Source organism: Cyprinus carpio, chromosome A10 (assembly GCF_018340385.1).
Source record: "Cyprinus carpio isolate SPL01 chromosome A10, ASM1834038v1, whole genome shotgun sequence".
Lineage (NCBI taxonomy): Eukaryota > Metazoa > Chordata > Actinopteri > Cypriniformes > Cyprinidae > Cyprinus > Cyprinus carpio.
The window spans coordinates 4,208,129-4,228,436 of record NC_056581.1 but is presented as its reverse complement, the minus strand read 5'-3'; the positions used below and the strand labels follow the sequence as shown (position 1 = coordinate 4,228,436).

Below are 20,308 nucleotides of genomic sequence, written 5' to 3'. Positions count from 1 at the left end.
GCCAGCGGTTAAAGTGTTCACACACAGGCCCTCTCTAGATAGCGATCTCTCCCTCAGACATGTCCATTCACATTTTGACTGCCTCTGTTGGGCCTTTTAAAGAACACAAAAGCAACCTGTGCTTTGGGAGAGGAAACACAAAGTGCATGTAAAGAAAAAAAAAAGTAATGAGCGAAAGGCAAATGCAGGTGCTGACCCCCAGTTGTAATACGCATCTGTTCGTATCTGTTTGCAATTTCACCACTAGTGATCTTTATCATTGATTCAATTGAGCTTAGAACTGCAGTCTCTGGCTCGGCCTTCCTGGCCGAACGCACTGGCAGCGATTCAAAGGACCTGAACTGTGTTCTGAGCCTGTGAAAACGTTTCCACTTCCCCTTAGAAGGGCTCTGGATATCAGCAGACTAATTCTGCTAAGTGGTCACTGTATGCAGTTTGGAAGACAAACAGTAAACACCCTGGCAGCATCTGTGTGTGTAAACACGGGGACGGGCCGCCCGCTACAGCCGGTCAAACAGGAAAGAATGACTTAAGATAAAATGAGGGGAAAGATAAGAAAAAACGCACTAACTACAATAATTTGGTCACGAAATTGAGAGTGGAAGAGAGGCTGATACTGCTTTCCATGTACTGAGTCCAAAAGTCTGAGACCTCTGGTGAAAGTGCCTTTGATTTTTATTTTCAAATGGACTTTTTTTTATTAATATTTTTGTTGGTGGTAAATTGGTGGTGAATTCAGACAAATTCATACCATCTCATCCAACCCCCATAAGAAAATTGAATTTTTTGGCATAACAAGTGGGCAGTTTTGAGAAAACGTAACGAGTTGGCGATTTCATATGAATTTCTGTTTCTCTTTGGTTCTTCTTTTTTTGGTTCTATTTTACAAAGATTGTATGTAAATTAGTTACAAATTGCCATGAGAGTGTTTTCTCAACCGTACGATTTCATACAACCTTGGTGGGGTTAGCGGTGCAGGCTCATGCTTACTTTTTAAAAAAATTACGAATCATATATTTTCCCATGAATTCCTTCGCTCTTAAAAATAAAGGTTTGTTACAGCCGTCAGTGGTTCCATGAAGATCCATAAAACATTTCCATTACACAAAAGGTTCTTTAGAATACTAAAATGTTCTTCACAGTTTATAAAACTTCACTGAAAGGTTCTTTGAAGAACCAAAAATGTTTTTTTTATTCCATCACAATGAAAAACCTCTTGTAGAACCCTTATTTTTAAGTGTTTGTAAAATATTTGTGTTCTTGTGAGATCAGGTTGTTTCATGCAGTTAAGAGTGTGGAAATGCAAAATAAAAGTGTTTGAAGTAGTGATCTCTATTGGCTTTTGCTTTAATGACAGCAGCTCTTGAGCCGACATGAACAAAACCTGATGATCATGTTCTCTGGTATGAATTGAGCTGATCCAAAGAGCATCTCAAGCTTCACTGAACATCTGTATAAAGAGTCACATGATCAGTTTCATCAATTTACTTACTTGGTTTAGACCAGACCTAGAAATAGTGTAGATTTCATATTCACGTTTCGTCAAAACAATTTTTTTTTTTTATGTTTTTTTTTTTAAATAAAATATTAATTCTTTATTTAAATTTTTTTTTGTGTGGTCTCACTTTTTTGTGAAAATATATGTTGTAATGATGGATGAGATAAATGTGAATCGTTATTCATGATTCATCACTATTCGTGGCCAGTCTTGTGATTTGGAGTAAACACACCACAGTTATTAGTCAGAGGAGGCGGCGTGGTGTTGGAAAGTGAGAGGGAGGCTACAGGGGTCTGTCCAGGCTAATCAAATGTGACAGAGGTCAGCAGAGGTCAAGTGGGGTCAGAGGTCGCATCCTGACTTTGCACTCACTGATCAGTCTTATTATTGATTTAGCTGATTTCACTGACTTCACACTGATGCACTTTTATATTCGACATTTCCACTTTTTAGTTGCCATTATTTGACAAAACCTACAATAAATAATACTTCTGTTTTGGTTTTTATCATTATTTTCCGATGCAAAGAGATTCCTGTTAGTGGACATACTGTGTTCCAAAAAAGTATTTGGACACTTAAGTCAACATGTCTGAAGGTCAAAAATATTAAACCAAGTAACATCTGCAAACAAATGCTATCGAGTTTTTCTCAAACTTGCTAGATGTTTTTTTTTATTTTGCAGTGACTTTAATTAGCTGGTGTTTTGGTGATTTTAATTGATGTATTAAGTAATTTCATCTTAAGTGTGTTTGTTTGTTTGTTTGTTGGCAGAACAGATATTTGACAAAGGTGTTTATCACCCCAGAAGGACCAGCTGATATCAAATCAAACAAACATGTCAGAATGAGAGAGTTCAGACAGATCTGTGTATCTGAATCCAGTCTCTCCTGAGAAGGTGCATGCTGATGGTGAGCTGAGGACAGAATGAAGTGATGCTGGATCAGTACAAAGGACAGATACAAGTGGCTTCAGCTTCAGGACAGAAGCTCGTTAGTGACCCCTGCTGTCTCTGCTCTGGGATTATTTGTTTTAAACAGTTTAATCCTTAGTACAGCATAATACTTATCTGATATACTGGAGTTTGAAAACCTATTACAGATGTAATTATAATTACAGATGTTTGGTGGTGGGCTTCATTCTGTGTCATTCACAAGCAAACAAAAAAAAAAAATAAATAAATAAATAAATAAACATGGTAAAACATGTAATGGATCCTTTATAACTGACAATTATAGTATTTTTTATTTTAGATAAATGATAAATACTAACAATGCTGTTGCAAGCATTGTAAAAACAAATGTATGAACAGAAGCTGCCTTCATATTCATAAATTGTATACTTGCGTGCTTTGCAAAATGTTATTAGTTAAGCTGAGCCTGAGGCTTGATCTTAATTATGCAAATGTTGGTGTGAGCCATAACCAATCATCATTGTTAAATCGAGTGAAGTGCTTTAATTTGCTCTAAACTGATTGTTTTTGTAATAAGTGCACTGTAAGTGCTGTCATTTGAGAAAAAGAAACAAAACATTTCAATCAAAAATGATGAGAAAACAGTATCAAACATCAATCAGATTGTACTTAAAATCAAATTAAGTTACCTAAAACTAATTAGTAAATTTAATTACATTAAATTAAATTAATTTAATTAACTTCTCAAAACGAGCACACCAAATTAAACCACTACTGATATTGTTAATATATCAGGCAATTATTAAAAAAAAGATTGAAATGCACTATTTATTTCATCCACAAGGTGGAGATGTTGTCCTGAGCATTTCAGATCTTCTTCCAAGTCCACTTTACTCCAGGACATGTTTATTATATTATATTATATTATATTATATTATATTATATTATATTTATTATATTATATTATATTATATTATATTTATATTATATTATATTATATATATTATATTATATTATATTATATTATATTATATTATATAGTGAGTTAATAGTATGCCCTAAATTTAACCTTGACAGAAATCTGTGTGCATCGCTGCACATATATGCAGACAAAAAGTACAATACAGTTTTTGTTTCATATATATATATATATATATATATATATATATATATATATATATATATATATATATATATATATATATATATATATATATATATATATAGTATTTTTAGAGGATTTTATATTCATTGAATAATTATGATCCATTTATTATGTATATTATTATGAAAAATGCACAAAAATGCAATTTTTACATTTTATATGAAATAAATAAAAATGTGTGACAAAACAAATTTATAAAAACCAAAGCCATAAATGTAAAAAAGGTTGTGTACCAAATTTGAGGTTGATATCTCAAATAATGAGCTAAGATTTTGAGTGAGATTTGAAAATGAGTATGATTTTCCAATGCAGTCATATTTTTTCAGGACCATTTAATCTTTTCAAATCATGTTCAAGATTGTGTGTGTGTGTGTGTGTGTGTGTGTGTGTGTGTGTGTGTGTGTGTGTGTGTGTTCACATAGAAAGTGCCAAAACCTTTACCAAGTTTTGCACCATTCTGATAAAGTAAAAAATTATAAAAACCCAAAACATAAGATTTTCCAGTCCAAAATGACCAAACAGCACCAGAGAGTTACATTTGTTGTCTGCCAAAGCCACATGATAATTTCCTATTATACAACTTCCTTTTTGTACAAGAACCTGATGCCTCCAACATGCGACCAGTGTAGTATGGCTTCTTGTCAGATATTTAACACTGGATACAGACACACAAGACCCATAATCTATAAATGTAGACTTTTATACACCCTTCCTGTGGCTATACACCCTCTTCATGGTAAACTCTGTTTGTCTTCAGCTTTGACTACAAACACAAAGCGTTTGCTCCAACAGTTCGCCTCTTCTCAGACCAACCACATCATTTGAGTTTCCCTTGTGTTAAACATGTAAATGTGAGGTGTGGACGGACAGTTCATAACTCCACACTGAGCCAGCGATACATTAGGATAACACATGTCCTTTTTCATAGAAATGTGAAATGTATGCCCAAAATGTGAGACAAATATAACAAGCACATGCCTAAAAAGCTGTGCAGACGTCCAGAGCGGTTTTGTTTGCACATGTGTGTTCAGGCAGTCTCCTGTAGCGACTCTTTATGGCACATCTGTATTTAGTTTGAGTTTGTTTTATCGTGTCTCTCAGGAGTTTGTCTTTAACCTGTCATCACAAGCCATGTCCCATCTCTACCATGAGTGAATTATGTTAAAGGATTAGCTCACCCCAAAATGACAATTCTGTAACTATTTACTCATGCGTTTGTGGCTCCAAAATCTTTTTTTTCTGTGGAACACTAAAGGTGAAATTTTGAAGAAAGTCAAATGAAAATGAATGGGGACTGGAGTTTTCAAACTTCAAAAGACAAAAAGCACCAAGAAATTAGTTCAAATGACTTGTGCGCTATATTCAGAGTTTTTGAAGTTATTCAGTAGTTTTGTGTGAGTGACAAACTGAATATAAGTCACTCTTTGATATAATCTTCCTCTCCAGTGGACTGTTGAATCCAGATCAGTCGGTGAGTTGAACTCCAGAACTAGATCAGTTCAATTCATGAACAAATTATTCAGATCATTTCTGATGCATTGAAAGAATCATGAATTGAAACCACCTCTCTGATTGTGCCTAAGAAAACTGATCAATAACAGATTGTTATTGTTAACTACTGTATTAAATGACCAACTATTACTAATTACCAATTTACTGAAATAAAATGTTAAGGTTGAAGTACTAAAATCACTAAAAAATAAAATCAAAATAAATTAAAGCTAATTATTAATAATAATAACGAATTCAAAATAAAATAAAATAATAAATATTACATGAATAATAGAAATGCTGCACTGAGTACTAAAATCACTAAAAATAAAAATAAATTAAAGCTAAATTTAATAATAATAATAATAGTAATAAGATTAATAACTAATTCCAAATAAAATAAAATAAAATAAAATAATAAATATTACATGAAAAACTTTTTTTGAAAAATGCTGCCTTGGCAACTAACTGAAATATAATATGTCAAGGTTGAAGTACTAAAATCACTAAAAATAAAATCTAAATAAATGTAAGCTAAATATAATAATTATAATAATAATAATTATTATTATTAATAACTAATTCAAAATAAAATAAAATAATAAATATTACATGAAAAACTTAAAAAAAAATAGAAATGCTGCTTTGGCAACTAACTGAAATATAATATGTTAAAGTTGAAATACTAAAATCACTAAAAATAAAATCTAAATAAATTATAGCTAAATATAATAATAATAATAATAATTATTATTATTAACTAATTCAAAATAAAATAAAATAGTAAATATTACATGAAAAACTTACAAAAAATAGAAATGCTGCTTTGGCAACTAACTGAAATATAATATGTTAAAGCTGAAGTACTAAAATCACAAAAAATAAAATCAAAATAAATTAAAGCTAAATATAGAAAATTAATACAAATGACAAAAGCACTTAACACAAAATTACTAAAACTTAAATTACTAAAACTCAAAATTCAGATATCTTTCTCTATAATAATAATAATAATAATAATAATAATAATAATAATATAAAATAAATTATTTTTCAAATTATTCAAAATAAAATAAAATAAAACAATACGGTTAACATGGATGTAATGATATTTTCATTGAAACAATTTAAATGTTGGTTTGTTTCTTACAAAACTTTCAGAACGCTATATGCAAAAGACATATGGACCACATTTATGATTGTGTGAGTGTATGTGTTTGTGTGTGTGTATGTGTGTGTGTGTGTGTGTGTGTGTGTGTGTGTGTGTGTGTGTGTGTGTGTGTGTCTGTGTGTGTCTGTGTGTACATTTTGGAGCTTCACAGTTAGAATAAAAGTACCCAGAATGTTCTTTAAAAATTCACTGATTTTTATTTTCAGATTAATTGCTCTTTTAACGACTGTCAAAACTATTTTCATTCTAGTACTGAATTTTTTACCTCACACGGTGAAAGTTGTAGGAGGGGATTTAAGATGACAAATAACTGGTCCTCCTCATATTCGAGAACAAAGACACTGGGATGAGTGTGAGTCAAACATACAGTATGTTGAGTAATTACTCCAGCAGAAATGATCTGTGAGCCACATAGCACACGGCACTTCACAGCTGCTCTAAAAGCACATTTATGAATCACTGCTAATTTGTCTTTCTTTTCCATCCATTTCAATGTCTCCATGCTGCAGATCGATTTGCCCATCCAGGGTGCCATACAAGAACAAGAGAGATCAAATAGAACAACTTAACATCTCAACTCTGTTAATAATGAAACTGGACCAATTTTGGCCACTTAAAATGTTTTTTAAAAAGTATTGTGTTTTATTTACCAATAGAATTTTACATTTAAATGAACACAATTATAATGAAATTAAATGACAACCACTAGCACTATTTTCTTCTCAAGAAATGTAAATATCTATACTATTCGTACAGATCCAAATCTCTTCTTTAGATGCTCTTTTCCCATTCCTCGTGTTTAACTACAGGAACACTGACCCTCAGTGTGAGCAAATGTGGGCTCAGGTTTAGGAATGTCCTTGCGGTTTGCTGCCATGTCAGAATGCCTGTTTGGATCAAACCTTGAGACAGGGCGACATGTAACCCGAAACACACACGGACGTGTGAATCGAATCAATCGCAGTGGTGCCATCTAGTTTGGCATCAGCTGTACAGCTCTAAGAGTCCAGCTTTGTGAGATCTGGATACTTCATTGTGTTTCTAGAGCTGACAAAAAAGATGTCTGTTTGCTACTCAACCCTGTTCCCATGACACAGTTTGAGAGAAGGATTACGCTGCTGTTGTGAACCTTTGAAAGGTGTTGACCAGAGCAGCAGCACTTATTCAGACTGTGCGTATCATATGAAGTAGTCTGTCGCGTTTTGAAAAAAAATAGTTACAGTAAACTTGTAATTGAAAATGTAACACTTTCCTGCTGGAAAATTGAGGAAAACTTGGAATATGGCGGTTGGTTTCTACCTGGTCCAAGCTTCATTTTCAAGCACAAGTCCTCTTCAGAACTTGACGTTTTGTTAATAATGTAGAAACTAAAATTACTAAAGAAATGTCAGTGTTTTTGTCCATACACACTGAAAAAAAAATTGGTGTAGAAACACTTTTCACAGGATTTTGCTAGTAAATTTCACAATTAAAAAAATAAAATTGACATTGAATTTTGAGCAGTATTGTTTCATTAGAACATTACACCTTTTACAGTGCAGTGGAAGTCAATGGTAACCAAAATGTTATTTAAAATAAAGCTGAAGAAATAGAATAAAATAAAATAAAGAAAAAATATGAATATATTATGAAAAACGATAAATGAAAATGATAAATGTTGAACATTTAAAAGTTGAACTTCGGTTAAGGCTGAAGTAATAAAATTACTCAAATAGAAGTAAATTAAAGTTAAATAGAAATATAAAAAACTAATAAAAATGACAAAATCATGCAACAAAATAATGAAAAACATGAAAATTTAAAATATAAAAATAAAAAATAATTCAAAATATTAATAAATGTCAAGATTTTCAGTGTAAGAACTCAAATTTTACACACACACAAAAAAAAAACTTTGAGAAGGCTTAGTGCAAAAGACGTCTGAACCACTTTTATGATATTTAATGATGCTTTATTGTCATTCTGAAGCATTACAGACTCAGTTTCAGTACCATCATTCTTCAAAATACCTTTCACTTGTGTTCCGCAGAAGAAAGAAACTCAATGACAAAAGAGTATGCAAATGATGACAGAATTTAAATGTTTTGCGTGAACTGTCCACTTAAGTACTCAAAAACATGCCTGACAAACATATTCTGTCTCTTTGTGAACATAGCCCCTTAAATTAGGCCAGGTCACCATCATTTTTGTTCAGTAGAGCACAAATTGCAACTAAAATACGGCAAAGATAGGCTATCCTTCAGATCTAGTTGAGAGAATTGTGGAAGATAAGGATAGTATAGTAAACACTGTTCTGGCTCATAGATCTTGTCCTGCAGGCACATAGAGCCGCCTTTGTTTTGTTTTTCATTCTCTTTGTTCACGTTAAAGCAGAAACCTGTTGAATATTTAATGCCATGATCTCTAGTGTCTTGAGTTACACTAGTGTGAACAGCTCGAGTTTGAGAGAGAGTCAGGTGGGCTCCTCCCACTGGTGTTCAGGTGTGCTATTAAGCTCCGCCCCCACCCTGAGCTCTATATGAGGGCACCGTTAGGAACTGACCGCAGCCTAACGCACTACACATCGCACTGCACAGAAACCATCATCCACTGCAAAGACAACAGGTAAGAGACTAGTTTGATTTCTTTACTCATGCAGTAGCCTAACCACGTATAAAATCAAATTAAATTATATATGTTGTGATTCACATTAAATTAGGTACATTTATATTCAGTTACATAGATTTAAAGTGCAGGCATCACAATGAAGGAACACTATAATTCCAAATTCTCGGGTGGTTTTAGAAGTTTCCTTTTCGTTTTATTCAGGTGTTTTTTTAATGGCCAAAAATAGGTTTTAAAGATGTTGCACGTCCACAAATGAATCGTATTGTCTTGTTTGGAGTACCTCCAATTGTATTTGACAACACAAGAAGCTTAGTCTCCAAGACAACAAGGCTCACATCAGAAAAAAGTTAATGGTTTGATGTGCCAGTGCAAAGCAACAATGCAGTGTCCGTTTACATATCGTGTGATCTTTATCTTTATCATTCAGTGACGTTTTGTGCATTGTTTGATGCTCTTAATACTTAATTGAGCAGAAAACATGAAATGTTAAAGGCTTGTACAGGCATTTTAAATGAAGTTATTCAAAACAGCTGTCCATTGCTTTAGCTGGACTAGCTAAGACTTGTTTCCTGAGCATTGGTACAATTTCTGCAACTGAGATATACAGTATATGTGTGTACTGTATGTGCATGTGTGTGAACAGTAATAAACATTTGGGGGCTTAAATGTGGTTAATTGTCATGAAAATAATGTTTCAATGCAAAATATCTAACTTTTTTCTTACATTTTATATATATGCACAATATTAACAATTCTAAAAATAGCCTTGATTTTTTTTTTTTGAAATATAATAATTTCTTTGTGAGATTCACCCCTGACATTCATCCCTGTCAGAGTTGGGATTCTGGTCACAGATCAGCATAAAGAGCTCCTTCAGCCCAGAGCTCTTTAACACTAGCAGGCTGTCAGACGGTTATCACTTTATGGCAGGAGATAAATGGATTAGGAAGGTGTGAACCAACTCTCTTAAGCAGCCCAGAGTCGAGAAGTCATTTTTTACAGAGTTTGGACATTTACTTCTAGCTGTAAAATCCAGCATGGGGGATTTTTTTGGCTTGAAAAGCTTCTTTTAAAAAGTCCTTTTGTATAGAGAGCATTTTAAGCTGGATGTCTTGAGGTTAGGTGGAGATGTGTGATGTTCTTCTACACCAAACATGATTTTCTTTGCACATTGTTGTTATTAGTATTTTTCTGCAAAGGTTTCTCAAAATGTGGCAATAATTGGAGTTTATTTTTATTCTTATTCTAAAAGCACATTACATTAGTGGTGTATACTTTGTGCACATTTGGATGTACTCAAAGTATACCTTTAAATTTAACACTGTTGCACAATCCATTTCTTAAATGTAGGCTCTGATGATATTTTAAAAACAAGGTTATTACTTTGGTTATAGTCATTCATAAAGTATATAATGAAAGACATCTCCTTCTGTCCACAGAGGTCATGTCGTCCAGTCTGTCAGTACGGAGTTTCTCTTTGGGCCGGCAGCCCTCTTTCTCCAGCATGTCTCTGAGGGACAGTGGACGTGCCCGATCCAAGGCCGCCGTCTCATTCGCTTCCTCCAAGCCCCTGTCTCGCTCTGCCTCCATGAGCATGTCAGATCTGAACGGCCTGAGCAACCTGTCCCTCAACGGCCTTCATGGCAACAGCACCAATGAGAAAGAGGCCATGCAAAGCCTCAACAGCCGACTCGCCAGCTACCTAGACAAGGTCCGCTCTCTGGAGAAGTCCAACGCTGACCTGGAGCTGAGGATCAAACAACTGATGCTGGACCGTGTGCCGAAAGGGCATGATATTGATTCCATGATGGCCCAAGCCCATGCTCTGGAACAGGAAGTATGTGGGCTGGGCAATGCCCTTAAGGTCTTTTGAAAGTAATGAAAACAAAGATTGTTAGCATGCCCCGTGGTGTGTACAGTAGGTATACACAAAGTTGGAAGGTTTGCTCAGCAATGTCTCTGATCATTAGCCATGCCAGACACACTAGTTAAAAAATTACCTACCATTACACTGAACGGTTACCTTTTAACAAAGAAGGAAAGTACCTGAATCGGAATAAATAGCATTGTAAAAGGGGTTGTCTATTGGTCGAAATTCTCAGCCGGATAACCAGTACTAGGTTCAAACACCTGAGTTTTGCTTCTACCTGCTTTAACACACATGCTTGAATGTTTCCAGCAATCCTAAAGTCCTTGATTAGCTCCTCCAGGTGTGTTTAATTAGGGTTGGCAACAAACTCTGTATGAAGTTGGTCTTCCAGTAGCAGGACTGAACACTCCTGGTCCATGCATAATGCCATCTTGAATATTTAATTAAACTCCCACTATGCTCATTTAATTGGTGGTTTCATTGTGTTTCAGATGAAGGCATTATGTGCACCTTCATCTTCATGTTCTGTACCTTACAGGTAAGGAAGAAGACTCTGGAGAACGCTCGGATCATGCTTGAGATCGACAACGCCAAGCTGGCTGCAGATGATTTCAGAATCAAGTGAGTGTATGACTTCCAAACTTACCGAAAATACCTTTGAAACATCCCGTTGATGAACTTGAGGAGGTTTTGACTTGGTGTGTGCTTGCAGATGGGAGACGGAAAGTGCGATGTGTCAGTCAGTGGATAGGGACTGTGTGGCCCTGAAGAAAGCCAAGTCAGACCATGATCAGATCATTGCCACTCTCCGTGGTGACCTGGACAGCCTGAAAGAGGAACTTTACTTCCTGAAGAAGAATCATGAGGAGGTAAGAGCTCCACTTGGAAACGAAATGGCGAATGCTGCACCTTACAGCGATGCAACTGTTGCTCCCCATTGCTGGATTCCCTCAGTCTTCAAACTGGTTAAAAAAATGGCGTGTTAGTGTACATTAAGAGTAGGACATGAGCTAATCCAATGTTCAGTGGTTTTCCATTCCTTTCAACCTTCTGTTGATGTAATCCCCCTTTTGTGCAAATGCTCGTGGAGGAACTTATGGTATAATCGTGCTCATTATAGTGGAATCTTTCCATTGCGCAAAAGGTTCTTTATAGTGGAAAAAGGTTCTTAAGATTATTAAATGTTCTTCACATTAAGAAAAAAATGATTCTTTTAATAATGGTTCACTGAAAGGTTCTTTGGAAAACCAAAAATTTTTATCTCTGTGACAAGCTTGTCAAACCCTTGTCAAACCCTCTCAAGTGTTGACCTCTACTGTCCATATTTGGAGTCATTTGTAACCCAATCCATGCGGTTCTTTTGTATCATGAAATTTAAGATGTACCTCACAGCTAACCTCTGGGCACTGAGCCAAGTGTTGCTTGTCATTTTTAGGCCAGAAACATGCTTTACACAACTACTAAACGATGCACATCCTTGGCCAACAAATTCCAAGTGCAAAGAAGGTGTACAAATACTTGAATTCTTGTGTTAATTTGAAGCTAATAAGTCCCAGTCCATAAGAGAGGTAGAGTTAAACATCTGTGCCACTGAACCAGATTTACGTATTGAGGAAGCTAGTTTAACTAACTCGATCTATCTTAGATACTCTTGAAACTGTAGCTCTGCAATGACAATTGTTGATGTGAAAAAGAAAAGAAGAAAAAAACAGTTTGCATAGACTGTGTTTTAAGCCTTACTTGTGCATTGATGAACCACAAACCGACAAGTAAGAAACAATACTCAGGAGGTACAGTACCATTCTCATACTTTCTAATGCATAGACTCTTGGTATATGTGGAAAGAAGGGTGTGGTGTCATGGCTGTAAAATATTCAAAATATATGTGGCGTGCTTGTCTGTTTTTGTGAGAAGCACATGCATACTCTCCTTGTGAGCAATATGAGCTCAACATTATTAAATATTAATTGAGAAGAACTTAATAATGAAGTAACTTCCACCTACCTTGTGCCACCACATGGTATCAAATTCCCAGCATTCACTCCACAGTCTCTAATCACCACACAGTCCACACCCCGATGTTCAAACATAAAACACACACATTTAACCTATCTAAACATGTTAAATATCTCATTCAAAGACTCATTCAGTCAAAGACTAACAGTTTTTGGTAGTTCCACAGAAAGTTACCAGACAATTTGTTTAGTCGTACAACATCCTTCTCTCATTACTTTTCCCACTGTGTCTGCAGGAAATAGACAGCGTGAGGGCCCGGGTCGCCCAAGAGGAAGTCAGTGTGGAGGTGGATGCGGCCCGCGGGCCAGAGCTGGGGACGGTTCTCTCTGACCTCAGGTCTCAGTATGAAGGCATTGTCCAGAAGAACAAGGAGGAAGCTGAGAGCTGGTACCGTAAAAAGGTTGGTGTTCCCAGAGGATCGGGGTTAGAAGTAGTACTATGGCTGCCAGCTCCTGTTATGTGTTTCCTAGACACAGATCACATTTCACTGACAAAACACTTTTGTACAACCCAATTATCACCATGGTATTTTTGTACGCTAAAGCATAGTATTTACATGATACTCCAACATGTTTTAAAATATTATGGAGTGTTTTTGGACATGGTGCCACAGTAATAGTTTTGGAAAGTAAAACCATGGAATTTACATACATTACAAATACTGTGGGATTGCCATTTTTTTATACTGTATATGGGTATACTTTACTTTCATGTTTTTTTTTACATATCCACAGAAACATGGTAATACCATGGTATTTTTTGGTAATTGAACCCATGGAATTTACATAAGTTAAATCAAAAATAAAATAGTATTACCGTTTTTTTTTTTTTAATATTGAACCACAGTCAACCACAACCTACAAGCTAATCATGGTATTTACATGTCATTTAAAAAATACTGTGGGATTACTATGTTTTTTGAATATGGATCCACTTTTTTTTTGGACACTATGGTAGTACTGGAACTATGGTAGTACTATGGTATTTTTGGTAAGTGAAACCATGGTATTTACATAAGGTTCTTCAAAAATAAAATGGCTTTACCATGTTTTTTTTGTAATATGGAGCCACAATGAACCACAATCTGCAAGCTAAATCATGGTATTTACATGTTATTTCAAGGCACTTAAAATGTTTTTTAGTATTACGTTGTGTGTTGAACGAGAAAACCATACAATGGTATTTTTTTGTATATAAAAACAAAATTTGTACATGGTACCCGAGATATAGTATATACAGTATATCAATGTTCCATGTTATTACATCTGATACATCATCATATAAGACTTTAGCAGGATGTACTACTTTCTTATGTTGCATGCGGTCCTTGCACGCAGAACACTTTTGTAACCCACCCACTGTATGTGTGTGTGTATAGTTGGAGATGGTGCAGATGCAGGTGCGAGAGAGTAATGAAGCCCTGAGAGGGGCTCAGAGTGAACTGACCGAGAGGCAGCGCTTTCTGCAGACACTGGAAGTGGAACTGGAGAGCCTTCACAAACAGGTCAGAACCAGGCAGGAGGAACCTTTTAAGGACCATTTCTGTTCCCTGAGTGAACCTCTAGAGCCATGACCAAAGCAGATACAGTTACAGCTCAGCACTGGAAAGTAAAACCCTGCCCTTTATGTTGAGGTTATATGGATGACCCAAGCCACAAATGCTCCATCGCATGCCTTTACTTACTTTCACAAGTCAAATGTGAGCGGCAAGAAACACAGACACAGTTTGTTGTTAGATTATGTTGTGAAAAAGGGGTCAGTAGAAACCCTACTAAAAGTTATACACATGTATTAGATCTCCATCAGAATACTCACTCAGAAACAGGTTTGCTTGTTTTCATGACCTTCAAATCTCATGCCAGTCCAAGATCACTCCTAGCATCTCAGGTGTAGATACTATAAACAGGTCACGCTTGTGTAAATAAGCCAAGTTTCGTAGTAGTTTCTCTGCTGGTACAATTATTTTGAGGGTGCAAGTAGATGCATAAAGGCAGCTTTTAATCCCCTAATAATTCAAATTCAAGTTGTTCCAAACCTGTATGACTTTCTTTCCTCAGTTTAACACAAAAGGACAAGGAATGTTCATGCTGCTCTTTCCTTTACAATGAAAGCATGCATTTTTGCAGGAATAGTGGTCTGTAAGTGTTTGTATAAAGCTTTTCTACCTCATCAGCATGTGAGCAGTAGGCAAAAAAGCCTTACTGTCCTGACGGTTCACCTTATCATTAACTGGTGGTTGGCAGTTTAAACATGATTACATGCAAAATAAATAGGATCGACTTATTTACTGATGGATTAGCTTCATTTACATGGTAATTATTCACTGAACACACACAGACAGACCCACATAACTACAATTACATGCATTTTGGCATGTAACACTTTAAAGTCTTTACATCATGCAACAATTCATTTTGAAACCATGCAAAAAAAAAAAAAAAAATGCTGTGTGACCAAACGGAATTATATATAGCTTTCAAAGGTTTTTACATTTTAAATATATTATTGTTACCTAAATTTTTAGGTTTATCTTCAGGCTTTTCAATTGTTTTTTTTTTTTTATAATAGAGTAAGGACAGGAAATTATTGTGAAAAGAGGTGGAAACAGGATCCAGGAATCTATTCAAATTCAATCGTGCATTTCCCATTTGAGCACCACTGGTTCATACAGTATGTTAATATATGCCCTAACTAAGCTATGGCTTGGACTTACAGTATCCCATTTACCCCTCTCTCAGGTGGCGGCTCTGGAGGGTAACCTGGGTGAGACGGGGCAGAAGTACACCCTGGAGATGGAGCGACTGCAGGCTACCCTGGCCCAGCTGGAGGAAAACCTGTCGCAGCTGCGTCTGGACATGCAGCGCAACAAGACGGACTACGAGCAGCTCCTGCGCATCAAGCAGAACCTGGAGATGGAGATCGCAACCTACAGGAGGCTGCTGGAGGGAGAGGAAACGTGAGATTCTTGCAGTTTACCAACAATGAAAATGGTCATGATTTACTCACCGTAATGTCCTTCCAGTCTCTTTGTTGTTGTGTTGTTGTTTTGTTTTGCGTGTGACACTGATATTGGTGTCTGGGATTTTTGCAGCTTAATGATTGTTTTGATACTTACATCAGATTTCTTTTTTTTATTTCACAGGGTTAAAGAGACTCCTCCTCCCCCCAAGAGTGAGTACTCACTCATACAGAACATGTCACACGCTACATTCAGCAAACACTGGAACAAATATACACAAACTGATCTTACAAGTTATAGTCAACAAACATTGCAGAAAAATTTGCATAACTCTTAACTTATCATAATTTTATCTTCTCTCTGCATTGAATTTAACATGGTGCAGGTAACAAATATATATCTAGTTACAAGGAAAGCTCAGAGCATACTGTAGATTCTTTGAGTTTTCTTCTTAAAATTACAGTAATTTTGCCACTACATGAGCATAACACAATGTCTTGTGTATTAAACTGTTCATGATAATGCTGTTGTGCCTGTGGCCTCATGTCTGTAGTCAAAACAGAGCCTTGGGTCATTCCATGAAACTCACGTCTTTTCAGTTTGATAGATGGTTTTTAAGTACATTTTGGTAAGTTTAAAATAATTCTGCCAGGTGAATAATGTATTTAAAGGATAATAATTGTGCAAAATGTATAATTAAGTTAACAGGGTTGATAGATTTACGGTTTAATTGGATTAATTTAATTAATTTAAATGAATTTAAATTAATTTAATTAATTTAATTCAATTTAATTACTTGTGCAAGTAATATAATAAAGTCATGAAAGTGCTTCTTAGAAAGAAAGATTTAATGAAATTTCAACTTTCGCTTATTAGTTGCTTGCTATAGAAAATCATTTTTGGGTGACATTTTAAGATTCTCTACTGAAAGACATCATAAAAAAGAAGATAAAGTGCTATAAAAGAGAAACCTTTGCATGTCCTTGTTTTTGAAAAAAGCCTCTTCTGCTCACCAAGGCTGCATTTATTTGATTAAAAATACTGTTAAAAAACACTAATATTTATTATTTCAGTTTTCTATTTCTATATATTTTAAAATGTAATTTATTCCTTTGATGCAAAGCTGAATTTTCAGCATCATTATTTTAGTCATGATCCTTCAGAAATCATTCTAATATGATAATTTGATGCTGAAAAAACATTTCTAATTATTATCAATGTTGGAAACAGTTGTGCTGCTTAATATTTTTGTGGAAATTGATAATTGATTTTCCAGAATTCAATTTAATGCATCCTTGTGGAATAAAAGTGTTTAGTATAAAAAATTTAGTTTTTGCCCAAACTTTTGAGCGGTAGTCAATTTGTTTTAATCAAAATGTGCATATTTGCTAATAAAGACACTAAATTTAAAAAAAGCAGCAATACTAGCATCAGCTATTTATTGTAATTTATTAAGTCATTTTTTACACCTTTATACTGTATGAGGGACACAAATGGCCCTCTTTCTTTAGAAAGACAACTTTACTGGTATTCAGTACAGCAGTATGATAGCGAGTTTGATGATTAAGTATATATTTGAAGCTGGCTCGAACTGTCGGGTAAACATTCATCAGATATCCGTCTGTGGCTCTGGAATGTTCTGGGAGTGCGTTTGTCCTCTCACCTGAGCTCCACACATTAAACACTGCCAAACAGAGGCAGCTCTCATAACAGAGCCTACAGTCCGGTGTCTGTGCGTCTGCATGGAATCTGACATATCACTCACATCGCCCCCTCTCTGTCTTTCTCTCTGCAGAGGAGCCTGATGTTCGTACCCGTAAGATAGTGAAGGTGGTAACGCAAACCATGATCAATGGCAAAGTGGTGGACGAATCCAGCGAAGTTGAACAGATTGAGGAGGCAAAGAAGTAAAACAAGAACAAGACTGTCTGTGTGATTCTCTGTATAAAAGCTTCTTTTGTCTATTTGGGAGCCGCAGTACCTTGGGCCCCCATAGGGCCCCAGATTTTTGTTTCATTCGCAGTCTTTCAAAGAGATCGTCTTTCCTTTCTCAAGCAACAAAAGAGCTGAAATTACTAGGAACGCCATCAGATTTAGAGCTGAAACTGAAGAAGAAACAGGTGTTCCTGTTATTGCTTTTAGGGACTTATCAGACCAAAACTCTTTATTCTTTCTGCATGCAATATTTATTTCTAAATAGTGTAGTGTGAAAAGAATTTATTTACTTAAGAGTTTGCTTTTCTGTCATTTCTTTCACTCTTTGTCTGTAATAAAACCATAACACGCAAACTGCATTATGTCTTTTTATCCAAAGTACAGGAACCGTTTTATTCACACATATGCACACCAGATGCATGCATTTTCAATATGTAGTTCTTTGCTGAAACACCATATTAATATTAGTTTACTTAATATTTAAAGTTACCATATCATTAATCTTATAAAGAAATTATCTTAAGGTGTATTGTTCATTATGTTTTTTTTTTCAGCTTATACAACAAGGGTTCATCATTTAGTTTAAATTTGATCACTTTTAATTCATTTGTTCTTCATTTGTGTCTGTCAAAATAGGTCAAGGTTGTTTCAACAAATAAAATAAAAATAATTAAATAAATAATAATACAAAAATAATAAAAAAATAATAAACAAATGTACATTATTTAATTTTTTTTATTATTTTAATTAGCATTTTTAAAACAAAAAATGCTTTTCTGAAAATGTTAACAGTACAGTTTGGTAAAAGGTAAATCAAAATAAATTACTTTGGCATTAATTAAATTGTATGCTTAGCAAAATTAAGCATATTTACATGAATCTAATTAAACCCATTTGTTTAAATCTTACATTTGCCAGTCTGCAATAAAACTCAGATGTCAATATGAACTCAAGCATTTCTCATCAGATTCTTCCAAGTCCAGCTAATATGAGCTCTGACATCCACATTACTTTTATAGCTCTATAATTTTATGGTATGTCAACAAATGTCTCAATTGTCTTTATTTTATCTTTGCTAAGATATTTTAGTACAAAGATCTGAGAAAAAAATTGTGCAAACTAAATTGAGAGATTCACGAGCTACTAAAGAGCAACCTATAAACAATGACATTTTTGTCTGGGCAGCTTTAAGACAGCACAAGCGTGTGATGTCTCAATCAAGTCCTCTTTGATCATCTGACATATACACATGTCTGTCTTCCGTACATCAGACATAAAAAGTATGGATTTGTATGGCATGCATGGAGAACAAGATAAATAATACAATATATAAAAAATATAAACATAACAGAAATAATCAAGAGTACTGAGACAAGTACTGATGGCACTAGAAAAAACCTTGATGTACTCTAACCACACCTGTGTGTTTCTAGTAACTTTCACTTTGCAAACCAAAGTCACTTTTGAATTACATGATTTGAATGTAAAACATGCAAATCAAGTTGTTGTTTCACATCAGGACAACAAAGATTTCAATTAATTAAAGTTTACTGTATTACTAGACTTGACATTTACTGTATTTACTGCAGATTTAAAAAAAAAAAAAAAAAAGTTTACGTAATAATCTCAGAGGCATACAGGAAATAAAATGCCTCTTTATCTCTTCACATGGTACTGTTTGAGGATTATGGTTAATGGGCTCTGATTGCTGATGCCATCCCGATTGTCCTCAGCTTCACCTAAATAGACTAAATTTGATCTGTTGGCCAGTGAATGCAGCACCGGATAGGCTGGTGAGGATTGAAGAGCGGTTTGGCATTCGTGAACTGAACTCATCCCTGCACCGATCTGTCAGTAGAGAACAAGAGGATGTTCACTAAGAAGCCCTGAGAAACCGGTCCTGAATTCATTTAGAAATCTCTGGACTGGAACGCTCTGTTACATGACATTGGGGTTTGTTTAGAGGAATGATATAATGTTTTTTATAGTTGATATTATAATGCATTATTTAAAATATAATATATATATTACTATATAACTATATAACACAAAATATATTATATTTTTATATATATTTGCAATATTTACTTTTATTTTATTAGTAATGCTTGCACAAATAGATTTCTCAAAACTTTTCACTTTTTCCCCTCTTGAGGAAATTCCATTGAGCTTAAAATAAATGAATGAATAAATGAATAAATGAATGAATGAATGAATGAATGAATCAATCAATCAATCAATCAATCAATCAATTAATCCTTAGGACAGTAAGAAACCACTTATTTTATTATACTTGTTCCCTAGTTTTATTATTTATTTTTATTATATTTTTTATTGGGGAAGTCGTGACCAAATGGTTTGAGAGTTTGACTCCTAACCCTAAGGTTGTGGGTTCGAGTCTTGGGCTGGCAATACCACGACTGAGGTGCCCTTGAGCAAGGCACCGAACCCCCAACTGCTCCCCAGGTGCCACATAGATGGCTGCTCACTGTATGTATGTCACTTCACTATTCTTTTTTTATTTAGGTTATAATTTTTTTTTAATTTTTATTCTTTGTTTACTTGAATATACAAAATAGTTCTCTAAAATCCTTGGAAACAGGAGCAGGAATGTTAGACAACAGCACAGCTGTCTCAAAGTGTGGGAAAAATGATGGCTGAGATCATGCATTTCACTAACCACTGT

General features: G+C 34.8%; 1 protein-coding gene across 1 annotated transcript; it reads left to right on the top strand.

Moving 5' to 3' along the window:
- Window positions 1-8,733: 8,733 nt before the first annotated feature.
- Window positions 8,734-17,971, top strand: LOC109081940 (keratin, type I cytoskeletal 18-like). The gene is made up of 9 exons (XM_042764787.1): window positions 8,734-8,839; window positions 10,282-10,679; window positions 11,251-11,333; window positions 11,425-11,581; window positions 12,964-13,128; window positions 14,107-14,232; window positions 15,467-15,684; window positions 15,871-15,899; window positions 17,483-17,971. Exons 2-9 carry the CDS (start codon window positions 10,287-10,289, stop codon window positions 17,596-17,598), a joined length of 1,287 nt encoding a protein of 428 aa, XP_042620721.1. The 5' UTR covers window positions 8,734-8,839; window positions 10,282-10,286; the 3' UTR covers window positions 17,599-17,971.
- Window positions 17,972-20,308: the final 2,337 nt, after the last annotated feature.